Source organism: Lissotriton vulgaris, chromosome 8 (assembly GCF_964263255.1).
Source record: "Lissotriton vulgaris chromosome 8, aLisVul1.2, whole genome shotgun sequence".
Classification (NCBI taxonomy): Eukaryota; Metazoa; Chordata; class Amphibia; order Caudata; family Salamandridae; genus Lissotriton; species Lissotriton vulgaris.
This window is the reverse complement of record NC_141696.1, coordinates 123,347,815-123,366,669: the sequence shown is the minus strand read 5'-3', so window position 1 is coordinate 123,366,669 and position 18,855 is coordinate 123,347,815. Positions and strand designations below refer to the sequence as shown.

The 18,855-nt window shown below is 44.2% G+C and overlaps 1 protein-coding gene across 1 annotated transcript in view; it reads left to right on the top strand.

The window, feature by feature from the left end:
- LOC147693578 (solute carrier organic anion transporter family member 2B1-like) overlaps positions 1 to 18,855 on the top strand; it is a 435,047-nt gene that overhangs the window by 361,107 nt on the left and 55,085 nt on the right. The window contains exons 12-13 of the mRNA XM_086933810.1: positions 5,915 to 6,084; positions 12,162 to 12,226. Coding sequence (XP_086789936.1) covers positions 5,915 to 6,084; positions 12,162 to 12,226 — 235 coding nt within the window. The remainder of the gene's footprint in view (positions 1 to 5,914; positions 6,085 to 12,161; positions 12,227 to 18,855) is intronic.

The following is an 18,855-nucleotide window of genomic DNA, read 5'->3' as shown; positions in this document are numbered from 1 at the left end:
CCTATTACAGGAACAGCCACGGTGACAGTGACAATGGTAGCTGCTGTGGCAACGGAAGCCGCAACGGAAGCCACAACGGGATTCAGAAGTGAAAAGACACAAGTCACAAGCGAAAACATAACTACAACTAAATTTCAAATATCAAGCATACCTCTGAGGGCGGTTTAGGAAAGAAAGGTTTTCCAATTCATCCATTCTCTGTTCTTTTGCCAAGTGCCTAAAGTGTGTGCGACAGTAGAGGTTATTTGTCTCTTTGAGATCGTTTGAGGATTATTTGGGTCATGGGATAATGCAAAGTTGAATCTCTTGTTTTCTGTGAGCATAATACATTAGTTGGGGCAAACAGAAAATAGTATAGACAATGGGTGGTGTCAATTGAAGTGCTGTCAAAGAACATTCATTAAGAGCAAAAAAGACAAAGTAATATGCTGGGGGTCATTTAAGAATTAAATAACAAATTTGCAGAAGCTCCAGCCATCACATTAAAATAAAATTATGTTTCTTTAATTAATTGTGGTTTGTATAAAATATGTCAATATTTTTGTATTAGTTTGATGTATACTTGTTTCTGAATTTTTGTGTACTGTTTTGAGGGTCAAATAGAAATTGTAGAAGCCAGGAGTCATTGGCTTCCAATAATGACTTAGTGGTAGCTCTTTATTCCAATAATGATTTAGTGGGTGTCCCCGAAAGTCAAAAGGTTCAGAACCGGTGGGTTACTATATCATCTGTTTTCAATGGGATAACTTTCCACAATCCTTTTTCATGACAACATGTGTGTGCATTCTAAGATATGAAGTTCAAATATAGCCAATCTCAAATTGCTGGAGAACATTTGTCCACTCGCATTTAATCTTGATGGGAGCATAAAATATGTATTTCTACCTTTTTATGTCGTTCATCAGCATATGCAGATACTATTTTAATAATTATGAAAAGGTTGCTTGTATTCTTTTAATACTCCAGAGAAAATGATCCTTTAGATACTTAAAAAAAAAAAAAAACCCAATTTGGAAATAGCAAACCCCCTGCCGGACCCACCTAGTCCTCTCACCACAGAATGCAATCAAACTCTTCTTCAGTGAAAAAATACCAGATTTTCAACATGACACTGAAAACCCCAGTCCTGCTTCATCTCTTACACTCGCTCCTTCCCATAGAATCTCGCGATAGTCAGACTTTGTCTGGGTGGAATGCGCTGGCAGAGCCGTGGAAGAGGTTGCACTCCATTAGTAGATGTAGGTCATGGCAGCATTCGCCGACAAACCTGTACAGGGGGCAGCATTCCAACACTAGAAGATGTTCCTTTTGTTGGGGCATGTTAGTAGAGGTCCACAGGGAAACGCTATCGAATTGCGGTTTGAATAGGGTAGTTTGGCAGAGCTGTCTGGGGTTAGGCTTCTTTATTTGGAGGTGGAGGTCAGGATAGTGTCGTTTAGCACAGTTGTGCTGTTGTAAAACTCCTTCCAATTCAGGTCAGTAGGCATGCTGTCACAGAGCTATGTATGAGCAGGTACATGAAACAGAGTTTGCTACACAGAACTACTTAAAGCAAACCAGGTGTGGGAAGAGGGAGATAGTGAGAGATGGGTGATAACGCAGGTATGGCAAGAAAGGATAGAGCAGAAGAAAAGTAATTGAGGACCAAAGCAGTGGTAAAATGGAGAGCGGGTTGAAGAGAGCAAAAATGCTAGCGTAGATGGGACATAGCAAAGAATAGAGACCGACTTAGCAGATCACTTGTGACAAAGGAAAGATAGCACATGGTAAAGCGGACTTTAGGCAGACACTAGAGTATAGATACAGAGAGCAAAGGAGTGGCCGATAACAGAAGGGACAGTGAGACCTCTAGGAAAGATGGCGACACCCACAGTGAATGTAGGCCAGCTTCTTTAGAAAAACGTAGGGCATCACAGGGGCGTAGCTAGAGCTTGTGGCGCCCGGGGCTACCCCTCAGATTGCCGCCCCCTCCTTTGCTGGGGAAAAAGGATGGTGAGCACTTGAAAGATGTCCGAGTCTGTGACGCGTAGTATTGTTGCTAACAGTTACCTCGATCATGCAAGTTACATGCACATACATGACACGGTAATTGGCAAAGTCAATAGCTCTGGCGAAATACGTCACCTATTGGCTATGCCAATGGTTGTTTTGTTTTTTTATAGGCACTGTGAGATCAAATGATTTGCCCATATAATATATAAAAGTGGTGGGGTTTCTATAGAATTCCAGGAGTGAAAATACCAGGAGAATGCAGCTCAGCAATTCAACTGCATCACGGAAAAACAGCAGCAGTGTAATTTACTAAAGGGAATGTTTTCTATCATCTACTATTTCCATCCATTTCCAACCAGTATGGCAATGGGTAACAGGGTTTACAGAACGAAGAGTGGGTCCAAGTGAGACTAGATTAGCCGGAAGTGGAGAATATTCCCTAAATACTATTATCTGTACAACTAAGTGTTTTAACTGAAACTCCCAGACAGGAGGTAAGTTTCAAAATGTATTCCATAAGTACTTGCCAACGACAGGCAGCGGCCAGCCGGCTTGGATCCCAAGATGAATGGAATTGTTCACTTGAATCATCGCCAGCCGCTCCATGTGCCTGCTTTGGTCTAAGTTGAGCAATAACATTATCACAAGCATTAGAGATGTAGCTCTAGCATGGTGGAGCACAAGCTGCACCATGCACAATTCACGGTCGCCAGCTCACCTTCACTTGAATTATTTTATAGTTGCGTGCGTGCCGCTCACCACACAGACAAAAGAAAGCAGCAGGCTGGCTGGCCAAGAAGAATGGTGGTGGTCTCCACGCACTCCGACTCCAGTTTGGCTCGACACGACGAGGGGCGAGCGTAGGGGGCTGTGAGCGCGTAACACGTCACAATGCTACGGGGATGCGCCGGTGGCGAGGGCTGGCCAAAAATGTCTTACAGGGCAGTCATTGGTTGCACGCGCTACCACTGGATTGACGGCCCTGGAGGACTAGTGTGAGCGAGTCTGGGAGGGGGGCCCATCAACGGTCGTCACACAGACAGATTGGTGATAAGTTAACACTGATTTTCGAAAGAACGCCGAACCGATTTCAGTTACACTATTAATAACTTTATTGGTATGCCATGCAAATTGCAATGCAAATGCAATCCCTAGAAATAGGAAATTGTCTGTGCTAGAGCTCGCCGCGGCCGCAACGGGCCTCAGCCTCCAGTCAGTCAGTCATAGCTGCCAAGGTTTCAGATTGCTAGTTGTGAATTTTTTATGATTTCAGTACAATTATGAGTGACATTTCAGCCACTATGAGTGACAATTTCTCACGAGCAATAATCAAGCAATGAAACATATAGGGAAACCTATAAATATCAGAAAAACATCTATTTAAACAACAAACTCTAAGAAGTAATTGAACTAAAGTGCGCCAACAGGGGCCTGCGAACATCGCCGGCGAGATGCTCTGCCAATCAATGGGCCTGTGCTGAGTGGTGGCCTGAGTAAAAGCAACCATAAAAACCAAAAGTAAATCAAACATAAGCAAACGGTCGACTTACCATATGTTGAGAGATAAGATCCAATGTGGAAACCAGCATATTCACACCATGTGCCAATGTTGGCAGCTTAGCCATCCCTAACATAAAGTTATCCACCAAGCAAACTGATAGCAAACTTGTGGTAACACAGGTGGAAACAATCCTTTTAAACACGTGGCGTAGTTCATCTGCAAACAAAACACGAAAGTTGTGCCAAGAAATATAAGAAATACGTGACATTCTGCAATGAATCATACTGTTCTCACTAACCATGCCTACTACGTGAAAATGATACCAAGCACTTCAGTCAATGCAAATGAATAGTGATAATCACAACAATTGTAAAAAGCACAAAATGCCGCGATTGCTGCCTAAATTAACAATAAACTAGAACTTAAATCCGATGATGCAGTGCAGCAGTTCAAGACACAAAAGTTTCCATATAACTAAATAAAAGAGAAAAATGAATCAATGCTCCATGATTCTCCATTTGTTGTTGTATAAAGAGAACTCCTGCTGGTGCACAGTTGGAACTCAATTTTTCCAGGATGCCTCCGATGTAATGTAATATGTAAAAGCTATTTGAAACTCTCAAGGTGCAACATAACCAGGCCAGACAAAATAAGAATATCAGAATGAACTAATGATGGTCCAATGCATTCCATTATTTTCAAAAACTTTTTTTAGATGCTCGAAGGCAAGAATTTCACTGGATAAGTGTGCCCCTGCCCCCTTGCCCCAGCCTGCGAGCCTCCAACAAATGAACAGATTATGTTGATGAACCGACAGGGGCGGACAAGTGCTCTCCGCTTAACCAACATGATAATGTGTTGTCAGGTGAATGTTGCGAGTGTGGGTGAGCCATACACGACTCCAAATTAAAACAAATCCGAGTCCTACCTCATGGTCTTGACCAGCAAAAGTCTGATTGCGAGTCAACTCCAGCTCGGAAGTGAAGTATACGCACTGCTCTAACGGGCCGCTCGGAAAAAAAAGCTACCGCCTGCCCCCTGAATGGCAGTGCCTTGCAGCCTAGGAGGCCACTCACCTCCATGTGATCACAGGGAAGCGCGCCTTTAGAAAACAGCGACGATGAGCTGCAAAAGTCACCGTGGACGTGACGTCTTGATTAGTGATTCGCCAGGCTGTGCTACGCCTGCGCCAGCTCTCGAATTCACCATGCGTCAATCTATTTCATTTTTTTCAGACAGTCACATGCACGCTTTTCGTAGCACAATTGCCTCACTGCTGAAGCTACTTGTTATAGCATGTCTTGGGGTGGCCGGGGTCCCTAATTATGCGTGACTAATGCATTTAGTGCGGTGATGTGTGGCTCACCGGTTAGAGGAGGCAGACCCTGATGCAGAGGTCAGACCCGGGACCAGGGTTCAATTCCCGACGTGGCAGGGTCTTGAGCTCATAATGTCCACGGACTCGATAATTCTCGCCTCGGTGCCTACTCTAATCGTGGGTTCACACTCTGCAACTCTGGGCAATAGCTTGCTTAATCTCCACTACGGCCCCACCGCAATGGGATGCCTGGTCTTCACCTTGGGGATGCCCAGTAGGGGTAATCTCGCAGGGAAAGACCAGGACGGGTTTTCAAAGCAAGCGCCTTGAGACCTTATGGTGATATTATATAAGAGCGTATGATTTGTGATTATGATTTATGATGCGGACACCAGCACTGAAATTTGTTAGCTTCACGCCTGATGCTTGACACTTGGCAGGACTGTTCAGTGCCGGCTGCCTCAAAAAAGGTGCCGCTTGGGGCGGACCGCCCCCCCTCCCTCCCCTACCTACGCCGGTGGGGCATCAGTGCTGATTTTTGAAAACACATCAAGCACTGATACAGTACCTCTGGATGATGGAGATTCCCCGACGTCCTTGTAAGCATGAGAATGCGATCACCCTAGACTGAATTAGATACCAATTTATATTTCATTGTATTTTCAAGCAGCAATGCTTTTCCTTCTTTTTTTAAAATTGCCCCTGCCCAATTGATATATGTTGGAATCTTACACCTTTTTTAGTGCGTGATCTCTAATTTTTCCTTTGTATTAACAAATGGTTTCCTTTTTCTCGAAAATTGGCATTGATTTTGTTGTCCAGCAGTTGGAGTGGTGAACACGTTTTCATGTAAGCCATGTGAATTTTGCAAAATTGCCTTGTAGGCTTACCTTTCTGTTATATTGAGGGTTATGAGTATTCTGCTGCATTACCTGTTGGTTTACCTTTTGGGGGACATAATTACATTTATCTTCTCTACTGGTTGCCAATAAAAAAAATTTCAAATGAAAGTAAATGTTCTAAAATGTCATTGTATAATGCAAAAATGCTTTGTTACCAACATTTACCATACTGACGTTTTACTTGTCTTTTCCTTTTTACAGAATTACACTCAATGTAGCTGCATCCCTGGCTCTGGAAGTGAAGGATCTGCTCAACCAGGGTCATGCGGCAGTGGCTGCTCACATCTGCTCGTGCCCTTTGTGGTTTTGTCCTGCATCGCTGGATTTCTTGCAAGCACTACACAAACACCATCTTTCATACTCATCCTAAGGTACTAAGCAGTGCTTGCATATGGCTCACCCTTTAAAGGAAAGAATAACTATTAGGTTCCTAAAAGGGAGAGGTTTGGTGCCACGGCCAGGGTGACTGACACTGGAATCTGGGCATCACGGTTCGATTCCCGGGGCAGGCTGCAAATTAGCCCAGCACCATGTGACTCTGGGCAATAACTTGTTTAATCTTCCCGACAGCCCTAGCGCCTGGAGACCCTAACGGGTGATTGTTTGTGCTTTACAAATGTGGATAATTATTATTATTCCTACAAGATCGATGATATCAGCCTCTCCCAGGATCAATCAGATCATCAGCCTCCGCCCCCTTGATGAGAATTGCACATTTTAAGAAAATGTGCTTGGGTAAAAGATCCATTTCCCAAACCTATAGAACCCAATTAAACATCATATTAGGTCAAAGCTATTTTGCCGAAATGACTGAAAACGCATTTTTGTCTTAATTAGTTTCTTACATTGCTTCCCTACATCATAATTCTAAGGACTTTGCTGTACCTATTTGGTTATTTGTGCAGTGTAAATAATCTACAAGAACTTTAAAAAATATTTTATCATTTTACATTCTATTCTTTATGTTGAGCATTTAGGACAACAATACATTTAAATTGTCCATAGACCTTTAGTGGGTTTTGGTAAATGAATATCTGTAATGATGTGATTTAATGTTTATTAACAAGGTAGAGATTATTTACCATGGAGATCAATATTTCTCCTAGGAAAAATGGGATGAGTATGGTGCTAAACAGTACATATAAAAATGTTTACATAGAATTCATTTCAAGGTCCTGTGCGTCACCCCCAGAACTTTCTGGAACATTGGATCCAGGTACTTTCAGGATCAAAATCTTAAGTAAACCCATGCCAGATCTCATAGGGCCAGATGTGCAAAGGTATTGTGTGATTTACAAAATGTACTCTTCCTGAGGAGCTAGAGAACTTTTTTTTACTCCCTTTGAATCACAATTAGGTGGGCCAGTCTTTTGTGAGTACAGTTGTGGTCACAAACTATTTTTCTATTGCAGACACCCTATCCGGGGTGTAATTGATTCTCAAAGGGTAAACTATCAGAATTATGGCGGGTAGCCCTGGAGGAATAGAAAGTGGTCCAGCGAACGGCTGCATGCTTTGCCTTCCCTTAATGTCAATAAGAACAAATGACAGACCGAATGCTGAACAATTCAAAAATCCACCCACATTCTGAGATCTGGGTTTAATCCATCATTTGTTTGCTCACCCTTCCACCCCAGTTTTGGACCCAGCCATATGCAAATCAGCCTTGCCCAACCGCCAAGCCAGGCCCTCCCAGGACTAGAAACGGTCATCATGCAACAGGTTCTGGGGTATAACCGTTCATCAGCCAGGCTAGCCTGAATCTGGTGTCATAGGAAGCATGGGACCCACTTCTGGGCACCCCATTCCCACTTAGGGCGATACATGCAAAAAGAACAGATGATGGACCAAATGCTGAACAAATCAAACATTGACCTCCAGTCTCAGAGCTCTGTGAAATCCATTGTTTTCCACCCCTACAGTTTGGACCCAGCCATATACACATCAGTCCCGACCCTGTTTCCCATGGGAACAGTTCCATCCGAACTGCCAAGCCAGGTCCTCCCTGGAACAGAAATAAGCATCCTGGGACCTGTTTTGGGGCATTCACCCCTCATCAGCCAGGCTAGCTTGAAGCCAGTGTTGCAGTGAGCATGGCACCCATGTCTGGGCATTCCCTTCCCACTTTGGGTGACAAAAGAAAAAGCAACAAATGATGGACCGAATGCTGAACAATGCCAATATTCACCCCCAATTACAAAGATCTGGCGTTGATCCATGGTTCTTTTGCTCATCACCGCAGTTTGGACCGAGCCATATGAAAATCAGTCTCGACCTAGCTCCTCATGGGTACAGTCCAGCCTGATATCCAAGCCAGATCCTACCTGGATCGGAAACCAGTTTCAGGGTATCACCCTTCATCTGGCCAGGATATCTTTAATCTAGTGGCTCAATGAGAACAGGAAGCATGTCTGCAGGCGCGGTCGGTAGTGGGAGTACCTGCCGGGCGGTGACGTGGGAAGGGGGAGGGACAGGGTGGAGGGTAGTAATCTATTGATTACGGAGGTTTACAGGTAAGTAAACCTATAAATAAATAAAACGAATCCCCAAATGCGATGCAGTGCGCACAACGAAATTAGTTTTATTTATATATATACTTACCTGTAAACCTCAGTAATCCATAGATTACTACCCCCACCCTGCCCTCCCCCTCCCCACGTCACCACCCGGCAGGTACTCCCACTACCGACCGCAGCTGCATGTCTGGGCATACTCTTTCCACTTAGGGCAAACAAAACAAAAAGAACAGATGATGCATGGAATGCTAAACAAATTAAACATTCACCCCAGTTGCAGATCTGGGTTTAATCCATAATTTTTTTTCTTCCCCACGCTGCCCCAGTTTAGACCCAATCACATGCAAATTAATCTTGATCCTGCTCCCCATCGGAACAATCCAGTCTGAACTGCCCAGCCAGGTCCTCCTTAGACCGAAAACAAGCATCCTGCGACCGGTTTTGAGTTATCACCCCTCATCCAGGTTAGCTTGAATCCAGTGGGTAGCACAGTGAGTACAGGACCCATGTCTAGGCATGCCCTTCCTATTTAGGGCAAAAAAGCAAAAAGAACAGATGATGGACGGAATGCTGAACAGATCAAACTTTGACTCCCAGTCACAGATCTGGGTTTAATACATAGTTTTTTACTCCCCCCACCACGCCAGTTTGAACCCAGCCATATGCAAATCAGTCTTGACCCTGCTCCCCATGGGAACAGCCCAGTCTGAACAGCAAAGCCTTGTCCTCTCTGGACTGAAAACAAACGTCTTGGGACTGGTTTCGCTGTATCATCCCTCATCAAACATGCTAGCTTGAATCCAATCTATCAACAGGAATGTGCCTCCCAGACCATGGCTCTACATTTATTTGATAATAAGAATCTACATGAGTCTGCCTATTCAAGTTCAAAAAAATTGACTTATTGTCTTATGTTAATTTTTCAATAGAACATGATGCCCCGTACTTGTTGTTCAATTTTTTTTCTCCAAAGAATACTCTTTTGCCTGTAGTTTCCCGAATTTGTCTTTATCTTTTTTCTTTTTTTCTAATTCAAATTTATAGACCCATTTTCACATTTATATGGGTTATTTACATACTACACCATGACAATACAACACAATTGGTATGTGACATTATTTTAGACAACGTGTGATGATTTAACTTGCACGTGTTACCTTTACAAAGACTGACAATACAATTCTACAATACAAATGTACAACATATATTTACAAACTCCTCCCGCCTCAAAAGATAAAGACAAATTCGGCAAACTACAGGCAAAAGAGTATCCTTTGAATTTTTTGGGGGAAAAACAAGTACGGGGCATCCTGTTCTATTGAAAAATGAACACAAGACAATAAGTAATTTTTTTTAACTTGAATAGGAAGACTCATATAGATCCTTATTCTCAAATAAATGTAGATCCATGGTCTGGGAGGCACATTGCTGTTGATAGTCTACTTTGATTCCAGCCTCCACAGTCCTGAACTGAATCACTCCCCAATAGCAGATTACCTTATCGCCGTGCCCCACGTCTCTGCTCCATTTCCCCTCCATCTGACTTGGGCTAAACGGCAACCAGGAAGCACACCCAGACTCCCCTGACCAATCGCAACACTGCAGTGCAGTGTTGTAATTGGTCTGAGTGCCATTGTTCGGCACTCAGACGGAGACTGGGGGCCTGGGCATGTTTTCCATGGAGGCTGTAATGCAGCCTGCTTGGAAAACATGCAAAGTGCGCATGACTGTCTGGCCGGCCAAGCAGGCACACTTGGAGTGGGCAAACCCCTCCTCCCCTGCCCTCCTCTGAGAGCAGAGCATCCCAGACTGCATGCCTGGAAAACAGCTGGAAATAAGAAAATGATAATAACAAGTTATGATCTTTTTATTTTTCCTTTGTCACACTGCTCAAAAGCAGTAGGGTGATGATCCTCTGCCTTAGCGAAGGAACTGCCACTGGTGGTACAGTGAGCCCGGGACCCAGGCCTGGAAATACCCGGCACATTTAGGGTGAGAAAGCAAGACACACTTTCAAGAGAGGAGGATTTCCATTGTTTTTTTGCTCACCATGCCAACCCAGTTTGGACCCCCCATATGGAAGTCAGGCTTGAAGCTGCTCCCCATGGGAACAGTCCAGCCCAAACTGCCAGGCCAGGCCCTCCCTGCACTGGAGACAAGCATCATGGGACCGGTTTCAGGGCATCACCCTCACCAGCCAGGCTAACTCGAATCGAGTGGCACAATGATCATGGGACCCACGTCTGGGCATACCCTTCCCACTTTTGATTACAAAAGCACTAATGTTTTTTAAAGTTTTTTTAAAGCAGCCTCTATTTCTTGGTGGACCAGGCCATGGTTTACACAAAAAAAACTGAAAACTGACATCCAGGTGATGCGAATGCAGCAATGGTGGTCTGCTGTCCCACATTTGTTCGTTTGTAGCTTTTAGGAGAGGGGAGTTACATAAATGTTGTGATGCAGCTAATTGCCAGTACGTCAGTTGCACTGCTTACTGATGCCCTGTCCACACATGAGTCGGTGTGTAATTTTCACAGATAGGGCTTTGTGCATCTGGTCCTTACATCCTTAGTATTTCCAGAACAAATTGGCCAAAGTTTGAAGATCTCACTATTTTTACTGCACATCTTACTGTATGGACCACTGTCTCAGAAGCCTTACTGGAGATTAAATGTCAATCAAGAAGCAACCAAATGATGCGTCTGTCATTAGTAGCCACTTTATCATTCATTTCCATCTCTCGAAGCTGTACCAGAGACTTGCAGTGTGCCATAGCAGAAATTATAATATACAGTTGGTTACAGTATAGGGATGGAGTAAGTAGTATTTTCATGGATGTCCAGCCACGTCTCTCTCCTTGCCACTTGTTTATTCAGAATGAAAAATACTTTGTCATACATAAGTGTGGCATCCTCTACTGGCAGCCATTACAGTAGTTATAAAGTTGAAGTAGAAGTTAGACTACCTGGATCAAACATTGGGCCCATTTCACTTTCCCGCAGCTTCCACCATTTCATTTAATAGGTTTGTTACTTCACCACCAGTTAAAGTCTGATTTCAAACGAAACACAAACAATTGGACGATCCCCCTATAATTAGTTAGATCTAAAAGTAATATATTTTGATTTTAAACACAATGTACATAATCATAATGAGTAAGAAAGTCTTAAAAAGGTCATAGGTTAAAACGACTATTCATTATAGGCCCGGGATGGCCGAATCCATGTCACATTTTCAGGATATCCACATAAGACACAGTAAACATAAAGGCAGCTCATTTATGTAGCCACTGTTTTCCTTCAAAATCTAGCATCGAGCTGGCCTTCATGGACCTACATTGGGCATCCCTTGGCGAAGTATTGGTGTACATTGATGAGGCTGGCTCGTGTAAAATGTGCATAACATGTTAAATTACTAACTGACTTGCTTCGACAAGGAGGTGACAGAAGTGTTTACCATTAAACAGAAATGAGATTAACAGTGACTTTATGTGGTGCACACTGGATGAATTATATTGTAATCTGTATACTGTTGTTAAGGCTCAAAATGGTTGTTGGCAGACTGAATTGGTAGAAATGCAACTTGCCTCCTGTGACACTTTCAAGCATGTTATTTTTTCGACTTTAGGCACTTTATACGTGCTTTATGCCATGTTGGTTGAGTCATGCTTGGATATAACAATCGGTATCAAGTCACAATTTACTGCAGAGCTCTATTAGTTTTCTTTAATCATTTCTTCAGAACATGGAAGTTCAGTCAAAATCGAAAGCTGACTTGTGAGCTGAACCCAGAGTTTGGTTTAAATGACCGTATCTCACAGCAATAGTTGCATTTCTATTGCAGCAAATTGGTGGGCCTCTTGCTGCAATGTTTAAATTCCTGGTCTAGGGCAAGTTTTTCTGATATAATGATTGTTTGATTTCTCCTCACAGGAGTGTGGAGCAAGAAGATAAATCACTAGTCATTGGAATACAGTTCATGTTGCTGAGAGTTTTAGGTAAGTAAAAGTATTGTAATATATCAATATTTGATTTATTGTGTGTACCCATCCTTACATGTGCGGTAAAGCTGTGTAAAACATGGACCAAAAGTCAAGTAAAGTGTGCAGTATCCTCCCCGGTTCACAACAGTGTGCTAGAAATATCTGTCTGCACCCAACCAGTGAATGAATCCTACCTCAATAACACACACACATTTCTGTCGGTTTTAAGCGTAGTCTCTCATTTACCCAGCACACAACCCAGTAAGAGCAAATACTTTAAATTGATCTCCTTGGTCCAGAACTTGCTCTTTATTTGGCTATTTGTCACCATACCAGGACTCACTAAGGCAAGGACACCAGGGGCGGCTTTGGCCTTTTTGTGGATGTAAATTGCATGTGGCGTGGCTTGTTCTTATGTTAAGGCAGCTGTTCAAATCCTATAAGCGAAGACTAATAGGCCTGCATTTCATCCTCTCCAGTCCAATTAATTCAATGTTTTTTGTGTGTAATTGACCTCCATCAGTGGTTACTATTTCAGACAGTTTTTTTATGAGAGTTTTGTAAGTAATGCAGCTGGTCTTGAAGACGATCCAGGCCTAGTGGGAGGAAACCGAGAAGTACTTTTGCTGTTGGGGTGATGTTGAAACTCATATTCTGCAAGGCCCTGCTTAGAAGACCTGCAGCATGTACTACGCCTTTCAGGGCTACTGAGGTATAGTCGGGCATAGGCCTGGGCAAAGCACTACACTACGCTAGTGTAGTTTGTGAAGTTTGCGCTAATTCGCACTACGCGAACTGCACGTAGCACAGTGCAAACACGCGTAGCTTAGTGCAGCTGTAATTTTTTTCTTGCTGGCGGTCCTCAATGTCAATTTGGTGCCTGCGAGCAACCACAATGACATCCCGGCGAGACTTTTTCCTCGTTCGCGATCAGCAACATCAAGTTGCTGATCGCGAGCGTGGAAAATAAACCTCCCAGCGAGATTCTCAATGCGTGGAGGTCAGGATTCTCATTGCGAGTGCTCGCGACCACCTGTGATGAGAAACTTCCAGTCGGCATTGAGAAAGCTGCTGCTCGAGTAAAAATCTACTCGAGCGGCAGAAAACTACAGCTCGCACTGTGCAAGATGCCGTTTTCAATGATTGCACAGTGCCGGATGCTTGTCTGCACTGTGCAATCATTGAAAACGGCATCTTGCACAGTGTGAACATGCTACTACGCAGTTCGAGTAGTGCTACGCTTAGTGCGAAGTGCATTTTGCGTAGCTTGGCGAAGCGCTACTTCGCAAACTACAGCCAGCCCTAGTCGGGCAGGCCACTGAGTAGGGCAGTTCCTTCATCCAGTCAGGAGAGGACTAAGGCTGGTATTGTTGATCTGAAATCACTTTCGGGTTGGAGAGATTTCACTTCGTTTATGAGGACAAGCTGGTATAACTTCTTTGTGGTATATTTGCTTCCCTTTATTAATTAATACCTTGCCCTTGTTGTGATGACAAGTATTGGGCCATAGTAAAGCTCAGCTCATACAATAGGCACACATTCTCCTGGTCTCCCATTCAAATTGTTAGGGGGTTTGAATGTCTTCAATACTCATTTTGAAGTTGTCTGTAACTAAATGTGGTCACCTGTTTTTTTCACACAAATGTGTAAATTATTTTAGTGTTAAGTGCATTGCTACTCCCAAAGTGGTTGTGAGCTGGAAACTCAAAATAACTCATGTGCAAAAAGAAAAAGATCACACGTCTTTATGCACAGTGTGGCCTTGGCCCATCCTCCTGCTAAGACAGAGATTCATGGAACCGACTTTTCAATCCCCTTCTGATTCCAGTGAATACTTGGTGTTGCCATTACGAAAAGCAGAGATCAAAACAGATAAGCCAGCCTCTCGGGATACCATCAAAGGGGAGTAGCTGCCTCTCTGCCAGACATTTGTTTATATTTACTGGCTTTCTGTACTTTTTGAGCATGAAGGTATTCATGAGCTGGTTGCTGAAGAATGTGATTTGAAACCGCTAAGTTTTCAAGAAAGTTTTTTTCTAAGCATTTGGCACAAAGAGGAAAGAATTTAAATTTTGTAGTTGATAACTAAGAAGCTTCTACTTTATTGATGACTGGGGCGGGGGCATGTAGAGTTGACCATAGCACAGTTTACAAGGCTTTGGGGCAGAGAGTGGGTATGTTCATAAACAGGAGCATAGCTACCATTGGTGCAGCAGGTGCTGCAGCACCCAGGCCCTAAACACTGGGGGGATATTGTACTCTAATGATAGCTGTAATTTATTGCCTCAACTGCAGTCAAAAGGGCAGTTTTGTTGCTTGCACCAGAGCCCGTGGGATACTTGCTAATAATAATAATCCACATTTGTAAAGCGCACAATCACCCGTAAGGGTCTCTAGGCGCTGGGGGCCGTCGGGAAGATTAAGCAAGCTATTGCCCAGGGTCACATGGTGCTGGGCTAATCTGCCACCGTTGCCGGGGATCGAACCGTGATTCCCAGATTCCGGAGTCAGTCGCCCTAGCCGCGGCGCCACACCACTACTGTTCATGAGCAAGTGCAGCAGCTTTGAAGAGGACTCCGGAGCCAAAGAAAGGATACCATGAGTTTTCTGAGTGAAATTGACCATGTCCACACAGATACAAGCAGTCGGCATTTTCTGCAATCTAGTTAAGTTTTTCAGGCATTCCCAAATCAGGCAGCTGCAATATTCTATACCATATTCACTCTTGTAAACGCTCCTGCTTTTTTCACTCTGGCATTTTTCCTGTTGTCATGTTCCTGTTCAGTATGGTTAGGAGAAGGGCAGGGTAGAGCTCCAGCCAGAAGGCCAGTAACCCCAATCCCATTCCCCTGACATGCTCATTTTAATATCACTGGATAAGTATGGATTGTGTAACATTGCATCATGCTATGGAGGTTGTCCAGCTGTGCCACTTTGAACACAATGAAAATTGGAACACAAAGTTTATGAAATACTATTGTTAAAAACATTAGAGCACATCTGTTATGCCGTGCCATGTTAATGTTGTTCGTCCGTAAAGATATACTCTCAGATCTATGCATTTTCATACTCTTTGTTGCCTACGAACCCAGTGCAAATTTCTGGCCACGGGAGAAACATTTAACTTGTCACTGTTCAGCTAGACGAAGTGACAGCAGGATTATAAACAGCAAATAGACATCACCGCAGACTTCCCAAGACACGAGAGGCTTCATTCCTAAGGAAGTGCGATCCCCTAACACAGTGCTGCCCTTTGTCTGTCTGTCTTATGGTCTGGTACTCTCCTAGTCCCCGATTTGCCTTTTGTACCCGCAGCCCTTGTCCGGATGGGATCACCCTCCCTCCTTCAGGGCAACCAATCAGATCTCACCAACTTTGCTTTTTTGGATTAGGGGTGTAACCCCCCGGCCGTATTTTATTACAAAATGTTAAAAAATTATTTATTTATATTATGTACAATTACGCAGAAAGTCCGGGTACATTGTTAGACAGATGATGTAACGTGGCTAACCTTAAACTCTAATACACACGACACTCCTACCATAAAACTAACAATGCATATATTCACTTTCTCCGTATCCCCTCTAGAGCCTACGGCAAAGTCAATGACTGGCAGCCTCTAGATCCCCGCAAACTACTACAAATTACTCCGCCGGAGTAGGCTTGCACGGGGGTACAGCTTATCGGATGGATATTCTCTCCCGGGCCCCCAAACGGGGGCTGCAAAATTCTGCATACTTGTGCCTTGATGTGCTTCCGGTTCACTTCCCCATGTACACCGCCTATGAGACATTCGTGGGGGGTGGGAATGCTCCCAACGCCACCTTGTTCCCGGGGACTGGCGCGACCGCCATAATGGCGGCGCATGCTATTCTAGCGCTCGGCCTTGCCCAGTCTGCGTGCTTTAGGCTAGCCCCTCTAGCAGGGACTGTCTCACTGGGCTACTGCTGACCTCTTGAAACCACGGCCTTTGCAAGACGGAAACTTCACTTTCAATTTCCTCATTCACAGCTGGACCATTAGGGAAATAAATGTGTCACCAAAAAGCAGGGTTTTGTCTGACATTTCCACAGTGCGACAACAGAAAACGGTGAGCATGCAACAGGTTCTCGAGGAGTTATGTTATGTTATGTTAAATTAAATTTATTAAGCGCACGTATGCCCGTAGGCTTCATGGCGCTGTGGAAGACTGGCAAAACATAACATGTAACAGAAAAAACGGATTTAACTAAGGATAAGCTTGCTTAAAGAGCCACGTTTTAAAAGCCTGTCTAAAGGCCAACAGATCTTCATGAAGCCTTGGCGGCGGTGGCAGAGAGTTCCACAGGGAGGAGGCCAGGAAGTGGAAAGATCCACCTCCCTGGCGTTGTTTCCTGATCCGAGGCACCACTAACAGGTTCTTTTGACCTGAGCGGAGAGCACGAGAGGGAGTGTAACTGACAAGCAGGCTGCTAATGAATCCAGGGCCCTTACCTTGTAGAGCTCTGAAGATAATGCATCCCGCTTTAAATGCTGCTCTCTGCGCTACTGGCAGCCAGTGAAGACTGGCCAGTCCCGGTCTAATGGACTGCCACTTAGGAATCTTACAAATCAACCTGGCCGCTTGGTTCTGGACCAGTTGAAGTCTCTTGAGCTGCCCCGCTGGAAGACCCAAGTACAAGCTGTTAGAGTAGTCCAGACGGGACAGCACAAGAGCGATAATGACCTGAATCAGAGCGGGGTGGGTTAAAAGGTGGGCGATCTTCTTAATCTTACGAAGTTGAAAAAAACTTGCAGATACCACAGTCCCTACCTGACTTTTGAGCGAAAGATCTTCATTAAAAGTGATTCCTAGGCTTTTAACTGTTTGGGACTTAGCCGGGGGGTTTCCCATCTCTGGAGGCCAAAAATGTGGTCCCCAAGACAGTTCACTCTTCCCAGGCAAAATCAATTCAGTTTTGCTTGGGTTGAGTTTCAGGTGATTTAGGCCCATCCATCTCTAAATGTGGACCATGGCCTCCCGGAATTCGGTGGCCGCGCCAGGGGAGTCCAAACAGAAGATCAGTTGCAGATCTGCATAATTAAAAATTAAGGCTCTAAACTTTTTTAATGAAAATAGCAGGGGTCGTAAGTATAAATTAAATAAAAGTGGGGACAGGGACGAGCCCTGAGGGACTCCACATTCGTTTTTGATTTTGGGGGCTGTATAGGTTCCTAATCTCACTGCCTGGGTGCGATCCGAGATAAATGACTTCAGCCATCCAAGTGCCGAGCCTCTCAGGCCTGCCTGTTCGACACGGTCGACCAAGATGGTGTGGTCGACCGTGTCGAATGCAGCCGATAGGTCAAGAAGTACCAGTGCTTGGTGAATGTCCTTATCTGCATTGCATCTCAGTACATTCTGGACCACCAGTGTCACCATCTCAGTCGAATGCCCTGGTCGAAACCCTGCTTGATTGGGCTCTAGGTAGCCAGTGGTTTTGACGAAGCTAGAGAGACAACTAGCAACGTGTGCCTCCAGAATTTTAGAAAGGAATGGCAGCAAGGATATCGGGCGATAGTTAGATGGATCGTGAGGATCAAGACCGGGTTTTTTGATCAAGGCAATCAGTAGAGCATGTTTAAACCCTGTAGGTACCTTTCCCTGATCAAGTGAGTCATTAAGCAGAGAAAGGATCCAGTGAGGAATGTAGTGCCCAATCTCTGCAAAAATGTGGGGTGGACAGATGTCATCGGGTGAGCCAGACTTGACCCGTGCCAGGAGGGTGGAAAAGGTTTTAGGGTCTATAGCAGGAAGGGAATCTAATGTAATAGGGTTATTAAAAATATCATCCAAAGGAGACGATTTAGGAGAGCTAGCTATGTTGCGTTTTATGGTTACAATTTTCTCTCTGACAAATTCATTCAGAGAGTTACACAACTTCTGGGTGGGAGCTATTGAAGGGGCTGTCCTATCATCGTCACAGAGCTCATTAACTATGTTAAAAACATCTTTGGTTTTGTTTGAAGAAGTTAAAATTTTTTGGGAAAAATAGTTGGATTTGTGTTGGAGCAGGGTGTTTTGAAACTCCTTTCTTGCGGTACAGTACACTGTCCTGGCTTGAGAGGAGTAACTTTGTCTCCATTTCCGTTCCTTCTGTCGAACCCCCAGTTTGAGTTCTTTCAGTTCTTGGGAGAACCATTTGTGAGCTTCATTCCCTCTAATATTAGGGACCAGTACCAGGGGGGCTGAGAGGTCAGCTGCGTTGCGTAGCCAATTAGACAGTGCTCTCTCGCCAGTGTCCAGGTCATCGTGCGGTGGTGGTACGGTTTTACTTAAAACATCAATAAATCCCGGAAGGTCCATAGATTTCCATTTGCGGAATTCTTTGCTCTTGCATGGCTTGGACTTGACAGTTTCTTGTATTTCTAATGTGAAATAGATGATATAATGGTCCGACCATATACATGGGCTGATGACAGGGTTGGATAGAGATAGGTTATGCGTCCAAATCTGGTCCAAGCTGTGGCCTTTCTGGTGGGTAGGTGCATGAATGTGCTGGTTTAAATTGAGATCTGTAAGTAGGTCTTTCAGTTCAGCGGCTTGAGTGTCTATGTCTGTGCTGTCGAACCAATAGTTTAGGTCCCCAATAAGGATGATTTTAGAGTAGCTGACTACATATGAA